The following is an 18,715-nucleotide window of genomic DNA, read 5'->3' as shown; positions in this document are numbered from 1 at the left end:
CATTGTATTATATTTAATTTAAAAGGTTTTTAACAATTAATGTTGCTAAAGTATTGTGACAGTTAATTAACTCATTAAGGATCCAAAAAAACGGTAGCTTTCCCCCACCACATACAGCAGAAACCTTCAATGACAGTATACATCACTGCCTTATCACCACAAAAGCTTACAGCTAGAAGGAGATCCCTGTGCTTTTATTTACTTCGTAAACTGGTAAACCCAGCTGCTGTAACTGGCTTGGGTGGTTGAAGCCAGTTAACCATATGAACCTGTCTTTCTCTCATTAGGAAGTTGCGAAGAGATTATCCATCCAAAATCCTGATGAATTTGAGCACAGCCCTGCTCTTTCTTAACCTGATCTTCCTGCTTGATGGTTGGATTGCATCGTTTGATATAGATGGCCTCTGCATAGCTGTAGCTGCACTTCTGCACTTTTTTCTTCTGGCCACTTTTACATGGATGGGACTGGAAGCCGTTCATATGTACATTGCTCTAGTGAAAGTGTTCAACACATATATACGGCGATACATACTGAAGTTTTGCATCGTTGGCTGGGGTGAGTTCAGTAGATGCAATATTTACATAGCATGTTTTTTGAAGTGGTACTCTATCACAAATGCAGAGCAGAATCAAAATCAGCGTGGTGTTTCCTTCCCTGTTCCCCGTGGCAGTGCTGGCATGAAGCCAGCCCTCTCTGTTGCCGAGTTCCCCTGTATAAATTCTGTGCAAATACACCATAATTGGCACTCTCAGCCCAGAGCAGCTCACAGCCCGAGGAGGAGCAGAGAGACCAGATAAACTGGTCTTACTTTCCAGATAGGCCAGAGTGGGAGAGGGGAAATGTTGGTGTCATATCAGAGATGGAAAGTTGTGGCTCACAATGAATTCAGAAACTCTTGCTGTTACTACAAAGCCTATGGGGATCTTTACATTGACTTTCAAAAAGCTTTCAATCCAGCTTAAAGTTTCTTGCCAACAAGTAGAAAACCTATCGTGGAATCAGAAACAACCAAAATTTCCTGAGCTTCAGCAGAGTGTTTAAACTACAGAGAGATCCTGCCTGCCCTAAGCAGTGTACACAGCCGGATTGAAATTGAAAATGTAATACTGAAAAATAACTGCAAGGCTCAGGCAGCAAGGCTTTTATTATTAATTTTTTTCTATACCGGGAATCTGTGCCTTCTGCCTGAATGCACATATTGTGTTTGAAATAATACAACACAATACAAAACCATTAACCTCATGGCTAAAACACTGACCTCAGTCCAGCTGATAATTGATGTCTTTCCATTGACAACTAGCATCCTCTTTGGCAACCTCAGCAGGGGACAAGGCCTGAGTGGTCGGAAAAGCAATTAACCTCTTCCCCTTTGAATCTGTTTTGTCATAGCAAGGATAAGACATGTAAATAAGGCATGTCAGGAAACGTACATTTCTTTTGTGTGAGCTGTACCTCTCTGCACAGAGCTCTCTTCCACAAAGTTGTCTATTTTCCCAAAATACTCCCTTTACCTTATTATTATTAAAAAATACATAGTTTGCTTCATTTTTGGGGGGGACACATTTAAGTAAAGGATATATAATGCTGTATAAAAAGAGAACACATTTACAGTTGAGAGAAGGAGAAGCAGTGGAGAAATTACAGGTTCAGGTTCATGTTTCCCAGTTCCCCAGCCTAATCAAGTGACATTAGCATCTCTGAAAAAAAAATTCCTCCAAAATATCCTAATACCATCCCTCCATTAGATCTGATTTTTGTAATAGTTTGTTAATCTTCTCACTGTGAGAGCCTGTGTGCAATTGCAAATTTAACTTTGGTTAATTAAGGGAGATTATTTTACTTTAGTTTCCATATCGCATAGTAAAATAATATTTTCTGCCTTACAGAACATTATGAGGCTTATTCATTAATGCCCATTAAGTGCTTTGAAAGTTTTATACATTTGTACTGTCAGAAAAATTGTTTCCTTCTACTTCTTTGTGCAGTTTTCAGACATAGAACTACTTCAGGTTACTCTCTACTAAAGCAGTAATGATGGAGACATGAATAATTCCACTTTGCATGATGAATTTGAAGGTTTTGGAGATTTGAAAGCAAGCTGCAAGTTTTCTTGTGTTACAGGTTTGCCAGCTCTGGTGATAGCAATTGTTTTAGCAAGTGCAAATACAAATGCAAGTCATGTTTATGGCAAGGAGTTATATGGCAAAGATGCTAATGGGCAAGGAGGAGATGACTTGTGAGTATTTCTTTTAATCTCTTACAATTTCGCCTTTACAGTCTGAAAAAAAAAAAAAAAAAAAAAAAAGAAAAAAAAAGCATTGATCAGATTGCTTTGAAAAAGTCAGAGGTTCATTAAACAAGCAAAGTGGGCAAAACCATCTTCTACACTATATGAAACTGAAGTGTGAAGAAGGCTATAAGAAAGTTTGGAGGGAAATCTGTATTGCCTAATGCCAGGTACAAACACTCCTCTGGCAAAAGAACAATTCATAAGTTTTGTCATGAAAATAAAATAAAAACACCTATTTTGGTTTATCTTAAATGAAAACTATATTTTCTAGGTAAGAGCAAAGAAAGTAGTAGCGTAAAAATAGTCTCTTTTGTAAATAAACCAGGCTTTTGTCAATGTAGTTCAATATCTTTCTATGTTCTTCTCTTGATGTCCAGATAATAATCTCCAAATGCCAAAATTTTTATATGACTGTTACCTCATTTTCTGTTCATTGCCTGTCAAAGCTTCATCATGATAAATAAAAATATCATTCTATATTTTTATTATAGTATCATGCTAAGCATTCTGTCCATTGGCTGCTAGAGGAATAAGATAGATCTTTCACATGACTGACTGTCAAATGGCTACCTCAAAGGACTGCCCGTCCTGCTTCTTCTCCAGAGATGTATGAGTTCTCCTTTAGCTCAGGTGGCAGAAACTTGAGATTTTGACACTGAAGATCCAAATTTATCCATTCTGTTACTAAAGCATTCTATGCTTCACACAAGTGAAAGTGGTGAAGCTACTCATAGTGGGTGTAGACTTTCCATTATGGGATTGAAGTTCCCACAGCTTGTGTCTGAGGTCAGGTTACCTTTTTAATTAATTTTAACTAAAATGTGATACAACCCTAAGATTTCTGACATGACAATACTATGGGCCATATTCTCTTAAGATGCCACAGGGCTTCATCCAATTTACAAACAGAAAATGGACAAAGTTTTCATTTTAAAGTATAACTCTACATCACTGGTATCAGACATAGACTGATTTTTCTTGTAGTTGTATAAATAATTGGAGGATAGTTTACATTATATAAAAATGATCATATTTTTGTATTTTTTTACAGCTGCTGGATCAAAAATGAAGTAGTCTTTTATGTGACTTGTGCCGGCTACTTTGGAATCATGTTTCTGATGAACGTTGCCATGTTTATTGTGGTGATGGTACAGATCTGTGGGAGGAATGGGAAAAGAACTAATCGGAGCCTGAAGGAAGAGATCCTGAGGAACCTCCGTAGCGTGGTCAGCCTGACCTTTCTCCTGGGCATGACGTGGGGCTTTGCCTTTTTTGCCTGGGGTCCCTTAACTCTTCCCTTCCTATACCTCTTCTCAATTTTCAATTCATTGCAAGGTAAGCTGCATTTCTGTTCTGTGAATAAATATTTGAGTTGTTGCTGTTCTGGGACATAGTATGTCCAGTGATTTGACTAGGGAACACGGATCTAACCTCTCTAGGTTTTTCACTGATACTAAACCATTGTTACTTTTCCCTTATGTGGAATAATGATACTAGCTACATATGGGTTGAATATCTTAGTTAAATTAATTAATGTTTCAAGGTCTCGTCCATAAAACACAGTGCTATTCCTAGCTAGCAGTCTGCAATGATCTCTGCTGAGATAATATTTTACAACCTTCAACATTTCCTTTCACTGATTATAACAAATATAGGAAGCCTTTTTCTTAATTTATTCTTGTAGGGAATCTGTAAAGCTAATAACTATTTTATTAAATCATTGAAAGCTCATAAAACAAAATTCAGTCCTGTTCAGTGTGGAGAGATAGCAGAAAGATACGGGAGATTCTTTGACTCTTTAAGAAAAATCCAGTGACTGTTACGGTCAGCTTATTTTTGTTTACTTCATTGAAGTTTTGAAAATTTTACATTTCCAATGTAGTTCATCCTTCTGAAAAATACTGTGAATTGTAATCCAATGGTTATAAATTACAGAATTATATAGCTGACATTTAAAAGAATTACAGCTCAGAGCTGAAATTTGCATATGTAACAAATGACATAAGAATCTCTGCCTCCACTTGTACTACCCACTAATAAAGAACAATTAAAAAAATAACAAAAAGAAAAATCCAAGAAGGTCATTGGAAGGGCATGTGTTATACTACACACATATTGATATAAAAAATAAACGCTAGGAAAAAACAAACCCAAGAATGTCATTGGAGGAACATGTGTTATACCACACATATATTGAGATAAAAAATACATTTTCGCAGGGTCAACAAAATATCTTCCCTTTGTGGAAAAAGTACTTAAGGTTACACTGTGTGGATTTTATCTGTTACAGTTGAGATGTATTTACAGCACTAAAAGATTTATTGAGCTTTCATGGAAGGAGAATAATGTTGTGGGTTTTGGTTTGGTTCAGTTTCAACCTAAAATGCTATGCAAAATGGCAGAAATTGTTTGGATGTGGTGTTCTTACTAAAGACTTTTTTTCCAAAGGACAGAATCTGATACTCCCATAGCAGCATAATGAAGCATTTGATGCAATGTGTCCATGTTAAAATTCAGAAGGGTCTAGAGAGATTAGAAGTATGGGAAGAACATGAAAAAAGAATAAAAGCTCTGAGAAACATGCCAAGGATCAAACTGAACATGTTCTCTTGTAACCAGAATTTCCAATGCAATCAATTAAGCTTGTATGTGCAGAGTGCACACAAGGTTGACCACCACTGCTTAAGACTCTGTGGAGTAATAGCACTGTTCAATGGAAAATAAATATTAGGAAGGCAGTTGAGTCAGAAGATGAAACTGGAAAACCTGAGGAGTAAATGCAAAAAAAAAGAAGAGTGATGAGCTTTTCACGAGTTGTGGTAGCAGTGATGACACAGTATATGCTCAGGCATGTCATATCAAGCACAGGAAGAAAATAGTCCATATATGAAAATGCTTATTGCTGTGTCAGAAAAAGCTAGGCAAAGCTAAAGAAAGAAGGAAAGGGATGTTTAAAATCGCATATAACTGGTGCAGTACACATGTAGCAAGCAATAAGAGGATGGAATGGTGCAAATTAAAAATTAAGATTTGTATCAGGAAGCATTTCCTAGCAGCAAAAAAACAGTTCAGTGTGGCAAGTCTTTCATCTGTATTAGCATGAGCTTAATTATCAAGGACTCAGTAAATATGTTTATTCTCTCTCTGAAGTATTTGAAAACTACGGAAGTATTTTAAGCTATACCAGCAGCATTCATCAACAGTTTTCTGTGCTCTGGCAGTGAAAAAGTAAATTGCAGAAACTACTGGTGTTACTGTACTTTAGTATTTCATCTGCATAAGAAATTATTTTTCTCTCTTTGACGCTCAGAGTGAAAAATCTGGGAACATCTTTTTTGGCTGCGCATTTTATATATATGCCTGGGCAAGCCAAATACTTTCAAGTCAGAGCCAAGCTAGAGTCAAGCCTAGGGTCTGATTTGGCTCTGGGAAACAAAACCAAAGCTGTATTACTAAAGCACATTGTAAACTTAATGAATAATGAAATACAGAGAAAAAATTTTGGAGACCAAGCCCAGACAAGGCAAAGGCAAAGTACTTAATGCAGTACATTCATTTTGTATTGCTATAGACATACATATTTTCTTTTTTAACCATTCAGAATGTTCCAAACATTCACCGCAATTTAATTAAGCATCAATTTAGTAAGTTTGTAGCTATGCAGAAGTCCTAAGAAATAATTTGGGCTACGAACAACTGCATATTTCTAGACCTGTAAGAGCTGCTAGTGATTGCATTGGAATTACTCTGTGCTTAAAACAAATCACACATAGAAATATTTTACTAAACACAAACACAGTAACTGTAAAGCAACAGAGCTTGCATATGGGATGCATTAAGGTATGTTTGCCTTTCTTAAATTGTGATTTTCCTTTTTTTTTTCCAATCAGCTCTTGAAAACCTTTGCAAAAAAATGTGTTTCGTGACACAACCTTTACCTAAAATTAAGTGATCTCAGTGGTCGCAGCCTGGCCTGATGACTATAAGCAAATACAAATCCAGTTCAATGACATGCATTCATACAAAATTAGACCTCAGCACTTTGGAGGAGAGAGAATAAGTTTATGCTCTAGAGCATTTTTTTTCCAAGCTATACCCTGACATTGTGTTCTACCAGCTGAAACATAGTAGGCACTAGTGTCCAGAACTATTCGTGATGATCATAAAGGAATGGTTTTAGAGAATGGCACTTAACCACGTTTGTCCACATTATGTAGCATTTATTCATGTGTAAGATATAATCATGAGGTATTTGGCAGTAACATTTTGCCATCAGGTGTTCAGCCTCAGGTTGGCTCTCCTCCAGGGGATAAGAGTAAAACAAGAACAGGCCAAGCTGGAGAACAACGGAAGATTCCACAGCCAGTGCCTGCCTGGGAAGAGCCAGGAGCATATGAGATTTCCAGCTTCTATATTTAGCTCCAAAGTATCTCTGTAGAATGATGAAAACGTAGCATACACCCAGTTAAGACCTTCTTTACCACATGGTAGATGTTTATCTTCTGTCTTGAAAATAAAGATTATATGATTGCATGAGAAAAATTAACTCTACAAAAACATTCTTGAACACATTTATCATGATTGCATGCACAAACCAGGTAATTTTCTTCATAAGTAAGTAGCTGGGCATCTAAATAGTACTTGTGAACATATTCTTACCATTTTCATAATCATTTCAAGTACATGCATGTGATGCACATAAATCCAATTACAGTTTTTTGGGGAACTCTTTAGTGCCAATTGCAAGACTTCTGGTTTTAAAAGAATACAGCCCACAGTTCTGTAGTTATGGAAGAAGAGGAGATAAAATTAGTTCTTGCTAATATAATAGTGCCTGTACTTACTTTGTAATCTGGCTCTTGCAGTACTGTTGGGTGCAAAATATTAATTTGGTTCAAAGACAAAACCTTTTAATTATTTTCCTCTAAGCCAAAAAAAATAATTAAAAGATCAATGGTGTCAATAAAAGGGGTCCTATTGTTTCCCTTCTAATATCCCAGACACTTATATAGCAGCTGGAGGATGGGAATTATTTAATTAATTAACATACCTCTTCAGTAAGGCATAGATGACAATAAGAAAACTTGAAGCTGATTCTTATTTGTTTGTACTTCAGAGCAGATTTTAGTTAATCTGTTTGTCTATTTATAAGTACTTGCTTCATTTGCTGTTTATTTTCTTGCTGCAGGTTTATTTATATTTGTGTTCCATTGTGCTATGAAAGAAAATGTGCAGAAACAATGGAGGAGACATCTCTGTTGTGGCAGATTCCGACTGGCAGACAATTCAGGTAAAAGCAATTCACAGGTCCCCTCCTTAAATGCTGCAGTAGTCCATAAAAGTCCAGGTGAACCACTTGCTATGTTATTTTTAATATAATATAATGTAAGACAGAGATGTGGAAAAATAGATTAATCAGAGGCTATCATTTCACTTCAGTACTAACAGTTGCCAAGGGACTTTTCAGATATCACTTCATAAAAATTCTAAAGTTTTCTCTTTCAGTTTTCCACTGAAGGCAGATGGTAAATTTTGTAGTGCTATGAGCATAGTTTTGGAAGGCCCTTTGGACTCTGGGGAAAAAAAAAAACAAAACAAAAAAAAAAAAACCAAACATGAAGATCCAGAGATTCAAACTCATATCATTCAAAAGCCAATCTTATTCCTTTCTCTTTCATTACAGTATGTTGACTGAATTGTTTGGACTCTTAGGGTGATGTTAGAGCAATTCTTAAAAGGCAGATAGAAATACTCTGAGGTCTTTTGCCTTTATCTTTGTCTTTTCAAACTGTTCTGTGCTTCACCATATAATTCAGATGGACAATTATAGACTCAAAACCATAAGAAATTCCTTTAGCAGAAGTCTGATTAGGTTCCAGAATTGAAGTTCATCTTTACCTGCAACTCTTAGAGAGAAAGGAGAGCAGTTGTTTGGACACTTTGAAGTGCAACACTTGGGACATTGTTTATAGCCTCCTGCACCTTTGGCCATTTCAGATGGCATTATACTCCTGTGTTTAGGCAACTGGGTCTTGGTTTGCTTTATGATGTAATGATTTTGGACCATATAATTTTTGCTCATACAATTCTTGCTCAATGACCATAGTTGAAATCTACAGTTGGTGTGAGGTAGCATAAGCTAAATTGCCTAGTAAGGTAAGCCAGTCTATCCGAGATAATAACAGAGCTCCAGATACTCTTGTGTCCTTTCTCTCTTGGCATCTAAAGTATGTTTCAAGGTTTTAATTAACTGCTTTGCCATCAAGACTTTTGCTTTGTCTTGCTCTGTTTTGTTTAGAGAATATATTCTCATTGTACACTGTAAAACATTTATGCTTTCACTTCGTAGTAAGAAAGCCTGATTCATGTGTTCAAAGAGTTAATACAAATTAGGAAAAGCATATTCATTCAGATCAGCCATCCAGATTGTTTCATATGTTCAGTTTCCATGTGGTTCATGCTGTAACTCCTGAACTGGAAAACACAGATGGATCAAATTATTTCCAGATTTGTATGCTGCTGTTGGGCAGATTGTGGGTATGATAGAAATAAAAACCTGAAGGATTTGAGTACTTCAGTGGGATAGTTAATGTGCTGTCATTATGTGTAGCATTAACCGGTCCATCACCACTGACTGACCACTGGCTGGTTTTATTCTTCATGAACCTGACACAGTCTGCAGGCAGAACAGTGAAATATAAGCCAAATGGGAACTTGCATGTGTATCTGATTGAAGTGTACTTTAGGGGATGCTATGATAAAGCAAAGAAGTAAACAAACCAAAGCCTTGCAACACTGCCATAGCTAGATCAGAGAAATAGAAACCTATACCCTATAGCAATGACTTAGGATAAAATCCTCATCTTGATTTAAATCAAGACTAAAGTGGCCCATGTGTTTTTGGATTTCCATTTTGTAAATCTCATTGCAGGACAATGAATAACGACAACAAGGCTGAAGTGTGAAACTACCTGTAACTGCCTGAAAATACATGATACAAAAGTAGCTAGATACATTTATTCCACTGGTAGTGGGACAGTTGTGATGAGTTTTTCAGTGTCAGTTTTCCTCAATAAGTTTATTGGTGTTAGTTATTTAATTTAATTTTAAAAGTTGTTCCAGTATTGTGATAATGGTTTGGACAAAACTCTTCAAATGTGAACTACTGAATAACCATTATTATTCATTGTTAATATGCAACAATATACATTGTTTTATCCATAATGTACCAATATGGTAAACCCTGTAACAAGTGCAAACCCACAAGTATGTACTATCTACCTCAGCAGATCAAGCCCTCAAATAAGACCTAAATGCTCCTATCCATCCCTTTTCTACCCATCCCTTTGTATTTCTCTCTTGAGGTGAAGAAATTTGGCATCCTTATACTGCTACAGATCTTCACTGCTGTCCTACATCCTGGAAAGCCAGATCTTACAGTTCTGCCACCCAGCCAAATGATTGTTAGAGTGTTAGAACCACCAATTTTAACTACTATGGTAAACAACAAAGTAAAGAAATTTGGAATAATTCCAGTGTTTCTTAAGAACCAAAGAGGCTACCTGACAGGAAAAGGATAAGCTGTTTGTTATAAGCAAGATTAAGAAATGCCTCTGATACTTGAAATTTTCATCATCTAATAAATTAGGCATTTAGTACCTATGGTAATTATTTATGTAAAACTTTTCAATCATTTTTAGATTGGAGCAAAACAGCAACCAATATTATAAAGAAGAGTTCTGATAATCTTGGGAAATCCTTATCCTCCAGCTCCATTGGCTCTAATTCAACCTACTTAACATCCAAATCAAAATCTACAACAAATACATATTGCAAACGAAACAGCCATACAGGTGAGTTCTTACACTGTAACATAGTGCATCTGTAAATGTATAGATTCATGTTAAGGGTACAGTAGGGATTTCTACCTAAAGGTTAATGTAAGAAAATTTCACCAATTCATATGGTTTCAGTACTTTAAAAATGTATGTTACTGTTTAATAGGAATCTCAACCTAATATACAATACATCCAGTATACAGTTCTGATCCCGGTATGTTCCATACTAAAAAAAGTAGGCGTGACAAAAGCAAATCTTTCTTTTTCTATAAGCGCTTTCACCTTTTTGGCTAAAAGAAGGTAAGTCTTATTAGCTCATTGTAAACAAAGGGTAGCCAAAGCACAGAGAAATGACGTCCATCACCTAAGGTAACATGAAAGCTAGCATCACAGCTGGAAGTAGGAATCAAGTCTTCTAAATCCAAGTCCACAGCTGATTCACTTGGTCAAACTTCTTCCATTTAACTGTAACACATGTATGGGTCAAGGGACAAATGGAGGTTACTTGGAGATGGGTACTGTGTTCCCAGAGTACGCATTGTCTTTCCCTTCTACAAATAGCATGCTATATCTACCGCTCATTTATTTAGATGTCAGTGGTGTATGTAGTAAGAGACATCCATATTCCACTCATGCCATAAAAATGTGCTCATTTTAAGAACACTTTAAAGGAACACAAAAAGAGAGGAGATTGAATGATTTGCAGGTCTGTTTGCTTATGTGTGAGATAATATTTCAGAAAATCACTTAAATAGTTCAGATTTTTTTGTTACTGGGTGTTTGTGAACTCATGTTTTTGTGCTGTAAAAGGTCATGTAACATTATTGCAGATTCCTCTTCTCAACCATCATGGGAATAAAGTCTACAAACACATTTAATCCAAAGATGTATTTTCTTGCTTTAAAATATTTGTTAGAAGTAATGTTTTAGATATGAAATAGATGATTTTATCAGAAGAAAAGTTCCCTTGTTTCTTAAGTTATTTTCAGAAGCTCTAAGGCCTCATTTACGATGGTAGTCTCCTTTCTTGACGTGGCATAGTTCCCAGGAAACATCTTCCTATTTTTATTGATGATCATTACCTGGTTCAGTTAGGCACACAAGTTTTGTCTAGAAATTATTTAAGAATTACATTATTATTTTCTCACTAACCAGTATTAAGCATCCACTAGCATGAGGGGTTGTGCATCAGGTGTTCTAAGAGTGTAAACCATTTTTCGTTATCGAGAATGTACGCGAAATACATTTGCTTTGAATACAGTAAAAATTAGCAGTATCTTGGAAGTTCCCCCGTGTACCTGAGCTTGCTCTCAGAACTGCCGTTCAGAGCCGTGCGGGGGGCACGTGGCTGGCGCCAGCCTCACTGGGGTGCCCAGCCCTGCTGCCACCCCAGGTTTGATGTGCCACACACCCAGCTGCCCTGAGCAAGCTGTCTTCAGCTCTCTCTCCTATGAAGGGACACTTCTGTCATCAGTCTTCCACAAACAGCATCTATAATATCCACTGATCACAGTGCTACTATTAATTTAATAGCAGAGGAGGAGAGCATCGTGCCCTTTCCACTGCAGAGCACTCTCCGTTCTGTAGACAGAGAATTCCCATTTGTACTCGTGGCAAATCAACCTTTAGACCCTTGGTATTGGGATTAATGATAAAAATATGCTTATATGTTTTGTTGGACTTAGGGCTTTTTATCAGTCTGACAATTAAAGAGATTTAGTGCTGGAGTTTTTGCAATGCGTTCTTGAAGCAAAACAATAAAAGTTCCAGATAAGAAGAATAAGTTGAAAGAAGGTTGCAGTTAGGAGCATACTTATGTACTTTCTTCAGAAGTGTTGAGTTTAATCCCATGCATAAATTATTTCCTAAAAGGGATTGCAGCTGGCAATGTAATCATAGTTTGTAATGTGATGGTTTATTGGACATTAAGGGAATACCACGGTTTTCTCTATATTTTTAAAACTTTAATACGTTTTGCTTTGACGTCTAAAAATAAAAATTTTATTGTGGTATTCCAAAGGAATTTTTGCTAATGTTAGATTTTTAAATACTGACAAATATTCTCATGTGTTAAAATAATAGAAAATAACATTAAGATTCTGATTTTTAATACAGCTAAACTTCTTGCTTTGATGTCTTAACTAAATTGAAGGCAAATAATGTAATAGCTATATGTCTTGGCAAGTCTTGTTAACATGGTTATAATGTGCTCCCTGGAATTGACACAAGCATTCATGTTTGTGGTATAGATAATGTCTTCTAAGGCCTTTTCCTCATCAGTGGTGGAGCATTACAGGTAAAGTGAGAATTGCTTTTCTTGAATGCATGGTTTGAGCAGGGTGGAGGGATGCCACTTGCATGATGTCCTCATTGACACAAAGGACTTTGCTAATCAGAAATGCTGCTTGTTTCTCACTATTACATCTTGTGCTATTGATAGTGAATCAAAGGATAAGTGTGCTTGAAACTCTGGGTGTCTGCACTCTGCATGGGGCATGAAGCTTTTGAAAGATACCATTTGGGAAAACAGACCATGTCCTGACATTAATGCCTGTTACAATAGTCTGAGGAAAGGAGATTAAGTTGAAACACCCGTACACAAAGCTGACACAAAAAAGCAAAAACAATCTAAATGAGTCCTAGAAATTTTTTTTATTATTTTTAAAAGTTATTACAGGATTTTTAAGATATTGGTATTTGGTCTGTGGCCATTATGGGATTAGTCTTCTAGCCATTTTTTTTTCATATCCAGTCACACCCAGAATAATTCTGAATGACAAACTGTATATACCTGAAAGCTATGCTGTGAACTGCTGGTTGACTGCAGAATGCACTGATTGGGACACGAATATGGGGTGGACCCTCCTGGGTGGACAAAAGAAATCACTTAAACGTCTTGTGGCCTTGCTGTCTATGAGTCTGAAACAAATGATAGTACTTAAATACCATATATAACACTTATATGAATTAGAAGTTAAGATAATTTCTGCAGAGATTTTGGTGGTACAACTCCCATTTACTTCAGTGATACAGGATTTGAACCTTTACTTAGATGTGAAGCCCACTGAGCTAAACAAAAAAGGAATGCCCCACTGGTTTCAAAGGCCTTACATAATTCCTGTGCATGCAAATTCCATGAGGAAATAGGTGGTTTTTAACAATGTAATGATGCCTTGTGAAAAAACTTTACATATTTACAAGGAATTCTAAAAACTTTCCCTAAAGACTGAGAATTAATTTTCATCTTTATAATAAGATACTCAATATGTAGAAAAACTTCAAAATGTAGTACCATTGACTAGTAAATGTATACATTTGAAAGGCACACAGTACTCAGCAGTTTGCTATTGGACATGGTGTTTTGCTGCAATTCATAGACATTCTTGCGTGCTTTAAAAAAATCACCCTGATATGCCTGAACATGCCTGTTTCATTTTTCATGAGTGAAACTGTTTTGATTTCTCACTCTGCAATCCATTTTTCCTTTGCAACACTTCATACTCTTTTATGGCTTGATATCATGAGCTCTGCAGGGGCGGGTTACTTTTCTGTTTATTTTTAGTTAATTTATTTCTATCAGAAAAAATTTTTATATGAAATCATAGTTTAAGTAATATACTAAATTCTTAAAAAGTCCTTTACCAAGGAATTTTTGAAGGTGATTTCACCAAGGTCTTGTAAACAGCCATCAAAAATGTCACTTGTAGAAAATATTGTTTCACAAGACACTCCATCTTACTGTCAGCTTGCAATGATCCAAACCTTGCCTGGGTTAAGAGAATTAATTCCAGCTTTATTCACTACAGTGGGAGAGATAAGAAAGCTTATTAGGACTATGCACATGAGGAAATGAGGTACAAGCTCTCTCTTTCTCATTGCTCACTACATGAGCTCTACCTACTGACCGTTCTCTGAACAGCAGTAGTGTTAGCCGCTGAAGCAGACTTTCCCAGCCTGGCTGGGAATTGTCTTGCTCCTTTTTCTCTTCAGCTCCAACCTTGGCTTATAGCACATGAACTCTGAAGAGATGCCAGTTTTCTGCATCTTTTCCTCCCCATAGTTGTTCAGTCCATACCCTTCAGACTATACAAAAAACGGAGTGATGCTGGGCAAGCATGAAGTTTAGGCCAGTTTCAGTTCTGGTTGTCTGCTTTAAGATGCAAGTCATCTTCTGCTACATTCTGCACAGAGTACATTATTTCTGTGCATAGCTTAAAACCTCCACTGTTGAAATAATCCCATCCGTATTGTCATTTTCCACTACTTCATTATGTGGAGATGCTATTTACCACATGTTATGGAGGTCACCCCTGTTCCAGTGCTATCGAAATGTTTTTAGTTTGTAAGATTCAAAGCATCAACAGTAAATTAATATATTAAAAGGTTGTTGGAGTCAGGGAAAAGAATAAGGGCATCATTTCAAGGGAGAGCTGAGAGGTCTGCCCACAAAACCAGGCATTTCAAAAGAATTTAGAAGAAGCAATGCCAAGCCAAAAAGTTGTTTGCTAGCTTTTAGGACAGCAATTTCATTCAGCAGTAGTGGCAATTGAAGGCATATCTATGTGGGCGTGACACACCTCTTAAACTATGAGTTTGCTTAAGAAGCCCTAACTTATTGTTGTTGCTTTTTCCTCTTCCTAGAGAATGTTTTTCTTGACAAGCCATCTTCAAAATTTGCCCAAGAGGATGGAGAACAGACATCAGTCATCCCTGTCCACCAGGTTATTGACAAGGTCAAGGGATACTGCAATCCTCACTCTGACAACTTCTATAAAAATATCATAATATCTGACACATTTAGTCACAGCACAAAGTTCTAACTGGGCTTCTGAATTTTTTAAACCAAAGTAAGACAAAGTCTGCCTGGAATTGAGAATACTGGATGTTGTAGAATGTGACCTGTTTAGTTATCTTTTCCCAGTTTATGAATGTTCATTCCCCTGTTAACAGCTTCCACTTGAGGACCAATTTCTCTACCTTTTTACTGTTGTGGAAAAAGACAATTTTCCACCATGGTATTGAGCTGTTTTTAAATGTGTGCCAGCCAACACGATGCCTGGACAGCTAATTGTAATCCTGTGTAAATAATTTTCAGACTGAAGAGCCACAACCTAACTCTAAATTGCATAGTCCAGAGAGAAGCAAGTCTTCACTCCTGGAGAAAATAACAGACATGTCACGCAGTACAGGCAAGCTCTTATTGAACAGTTTACTGATGGTATTTTTCCTTTGAAAAATATGGATTTTCCCTACAACACTTGTTAGATTATTGTTTCTTGACTGTCTAGTGCTGTCTGTTCCTTATTTGTGAGTGAATAAAACCCTAACACCAGTGTTAAAGGGTTATTTTAAACCATTTTTGACTAAATAGACCTAATCATCCAAATCCTGCTTATCAAAACAGTATGTGCTGTAAATTCAGGCTACCTTGTATCCATGTGCATAGAAACACACTCATTACACAGATGTGCTGGCTGAGAAGGGTGTGCAGGTTGCTAGTGTCTCTTGAAAATTTTAAGCCTATTGATATATATGGAAACAGACAGTCATACATATCACTTGCATCTGTGCAGAACAAGTACACAGGTAAACCCAAAGTTTACACAAAGTCACATTTCAACCTATATTGATTGGTATATATGAAATGCAGCATCTCCCATTGCAATTCTATGTTTAATATTCTTGTTCACTAAACAAAATAGAAGACATTGAACTATATATAAATATATACCTAGATCTCTCTCCACACATATTTTTATAATAATGCACACAGTAAATACGGCAGAGGAAACCACAACGTGTTCCACAGACAATCTAAGAACAATAAATGGTGCTGAAACTCAAGTATTTAAATACAAGATTAATGCTTCGTAAACCCATGGGTTCATTTGTCAGTCTCTGTACTTCAGATACACTGTATATATAGACAGCTCCATCAGATGGCATTGCAACATTAGAATAACCTGGAATATGTTTACCAGTAATAAATAAATAACATCTTTCTGGGCACATAACATTATCAGTATCCCTCTCCTTCCCCTCTGTTGGTTGACTTGATTGAGCTTGTTGGAGGCATAGAGTTTAAACAGTGTTCAGGCAACGTTAGGGAATTTCACATTTCTATCCTGTGTGCATTATGACAACAAGTTGTGTGTGTGTGTGCAGAGAAAAGACAAGAGCATAAAATGCTTACTTGTTTTAATCTCTGTAAATGTGTGACACATTAGCATGTGTCCATGACTGCCAAAAGTGCATCTCTTCTCACGAAGCATGTCTTGTTCTATGACAGGTTTTATAAAAATTGTAACTGCATCTTGCTGAAGGCATGGGCCAAAACATCAAATGTATTTTCAAATACTGTTTTCCGAGGAGAATGTCTCCTGATGGAAATTTTAATTTTAAAAAAGGCGCTTTTTTTCTCCTAACAAAAATATTTTTACCCCAATATTTAGTTAATTGTATTCAGAAGGTGACTAGAAAATTGTGCTGAGATTTTTCAGTTGCCAAGCAGGTAGGTGTTCAGTGATTTGGGATGTGGATTTGTGCCTTTCTTTGCTCTTTGCACATGATTTTGTGTGCAGAGATCATTTAATGCTGTGACCGCACAAATGGCGTATTTTCCCTGGCTGCAAACACCTGGTGGGAGGAGGATGTCCTGACGGTATTCCATCCAGAAACACTGCTGTCGCTACATGGACCTTAATGAAACCTCAGTCTTGTAACTGCAAATACTTCCATGGTGGTATGAATGAACATCAACCTGATTCACTTAAAATGTAATTATTAGTAGGGATGAATGTTGTCAGATATCTTTAAAAAGTGAAATAATTTAGGAAGAGATTATGTACAAACATTTATTGAACTTGTATTTTATCATCCCACTTGCTTAACTACTGTAGATAATAGTGTTCTCATAGCAGCTTACTGTGAGACTTCTACCTGATAAAAGTATTCAGAAGTGAAGAGAAGGAAAACCAAATGTTCCTGAAAAAATGAGGAATCAATAAAATATAGCAGATTAGTAAAATATGAATAAAAAGCAAACACCGTATCCTGATGGAAGCTGAGATGTATCCTAACTATCAGTTTAATGTACAGCTACCTATATTTTTGCTGAGTTAAGATTTTTTTCTCTTTTTTTACTACCATGTAGTAATCTTAAACTGTCTGTGTCAGTTAGATGGTCTTGAATGCTTTCAGTTCTACAATGTAAAGCTTCTACTTTGTAATTGACATGCTGTAACCTCCCTTGTATATATTTATTTATTTGTGAGGTTAAATATGTCAAATATATTTAGCTCTGTAATGACTGTTCTTGTTACTTTAAAACTAAGCTTCTGCTTCATCATAGAAGAAGAGGGAAAGAATAATTTCTTATATATGTTTTTTCCAAACATCTTGTGAAACAATTTACTGTAGTTCTATCTTACAAGTAAGAGGAAACACGTCAGTGTGATTTGTAATACTAGTCGGTGGAATATAGTGTAACAGGTTTGAAGATGGACTAAAGTGGAAAGAAACATTTTCAAGTAAGCATTCTTGATATTAGTGTTCCAAATAATTAAAGTCTTTTAATAGTGAATGATTGATTTATTTTTTTCTCTTTTTTAATGTTTAATGGCAAAAATTGCTCAGTGGAATTCTGGAAAATAATTTTGTGTTTATTAATTATGTGAGGCCAAAATGTTGGAAATAAATGTGCAAGACTAACTCTGTCTCATCAGAGGAATGCATTTCACAGGGTATGCTTTTCCCTTTTGTGATTTACTCATTGACACATCCACTGAACGATCTGAAAGTTATGGAAGTTCATTTATTTATGGTAGCAGTCATGTCATAGAAATGAAATGAAAGTCAAGGCAACAGACGATATGCTGGGATGATCTTTTAGAAGTAATACAAATGAATAACTTAAAACTTGGGAATTGTTTCTGATGTTTCTTTCCAGCTGCATGTAGTCCCTCATTATCAGTAACTTGATTCAACTTGTAACCATTCTTTGACTGACCACTGTTGAAATACTTTAGTCAGCCAATCACTTGATTAGTACACACTAATGTATAAACTTTAAATGTAACACACTAATGGCCTACCTTTAAAGAACACAAAAACCTGCTGAAATATGTCAGATCTGCTCCCCTGTATTTAAGTCTCATCACAGAAAATGAACAGAAAATGAAGATTTAGCGGTAATATTTCTTAGAAAGCAATCCAAAAAAACGCATGTGGTAAGTGGCATTTATTAATGAGAATGCTGGGTGTACCTGTGGATGGTCTGTCCATGTGTGTCTGGACAGTGAACACTACCCTTGAGCTTTGTGCCTTGAACAGTGTGGGAGGACCCGCTGAGGCTTTTTTTCCAAGTAGGTTCTTGGCAGATGCCAAACTTGTAAGGAATGATTTGCTGCATTTGGGGGTGGATTTATTTTTCTCCTCATTTCATCACTTCTTAAATACCAAGAACAATTTTATTTTAATCCTCTACTGTTAACAGCTTCCTACTGTAACCCATTGAGTTACATAAAATGCCATTTCATTTTATTACTTCTGATAGGCTGATCTATAATCAGACACATCTATGTAACC

At 36.3% G+C, this 18,715-nt stretch overlaps 1 protein-coding gene across 6 annotated transcripts in view; it reads left to right on the top strand.

Moving 5' to 3' along the window:
• ADGRG6 (adhesion G protein-coupled receptor G6) overlaps positions 1 to 17,862 on the top strand; it is a 112,967-nt gene extending 95,105 nt beyond the window's left edge. For 5 of the 6 annotated variants that reach the window (XM_042795980.1, XM_042795977.1, XM_042795979.1 and 2 more), the window contains 6 exons: positions 288 to 556; positions 2,123 to 2,237; positions 3,343 to 3,626; positions 7,480 to 7,581; positions 9,992 to 10,144; positions 14,771 to 17,862. In XM_042795980.1, coding sequence (XP_042651914.1) covers positions 288 to 556; positions 2,123 to 2,237; positions 3,343 to 3,626; positions 7,480 to 7,581; positions 9,992 to 10,144; positions 14,771 to 14,949 — 1,102 coding nt within the window. In that variant the 3' untranslated portion in view covers positions 14,950 to 17,862. Of the gene's footprint in view, positions 1 to 287; positions 557 to 2,122; positions 2,238 to 3,342; positions 3,627 to 7,479; positions 7,582 to 9,991; positions 10,145 to 12,378; positions 12,426 to 14,770 lie in introns of all 6 variants that reach the window. The other variant, XM_042795981.1, reaches the window with a different exon arrangement.
• The last annotated feature ends 853 nt before the right edge of the window (positions 17,863 to 18,715 follow it).

The sequence above is a fragment of the Tyto alba genome, unplaced genomic scaffold (assembly GCF_018691265.1).
Source record: "Tyto alba isolate M040663 unplaced genomic scaffold, T.alba_DEE_v4.0 Super-Scaffold_22, whole genome shotgun sequence".
NCBI lineage: Eukaryota > Metazoa > Chordata > Aves > Strigiformes > Tytonidae > Tyto > Tyto alba.
The sequence above is the reverse complement of the archived record's forward strand: the minus strand, read 5'-3'. Positions and strand labels throughout refer to the sequence as shown.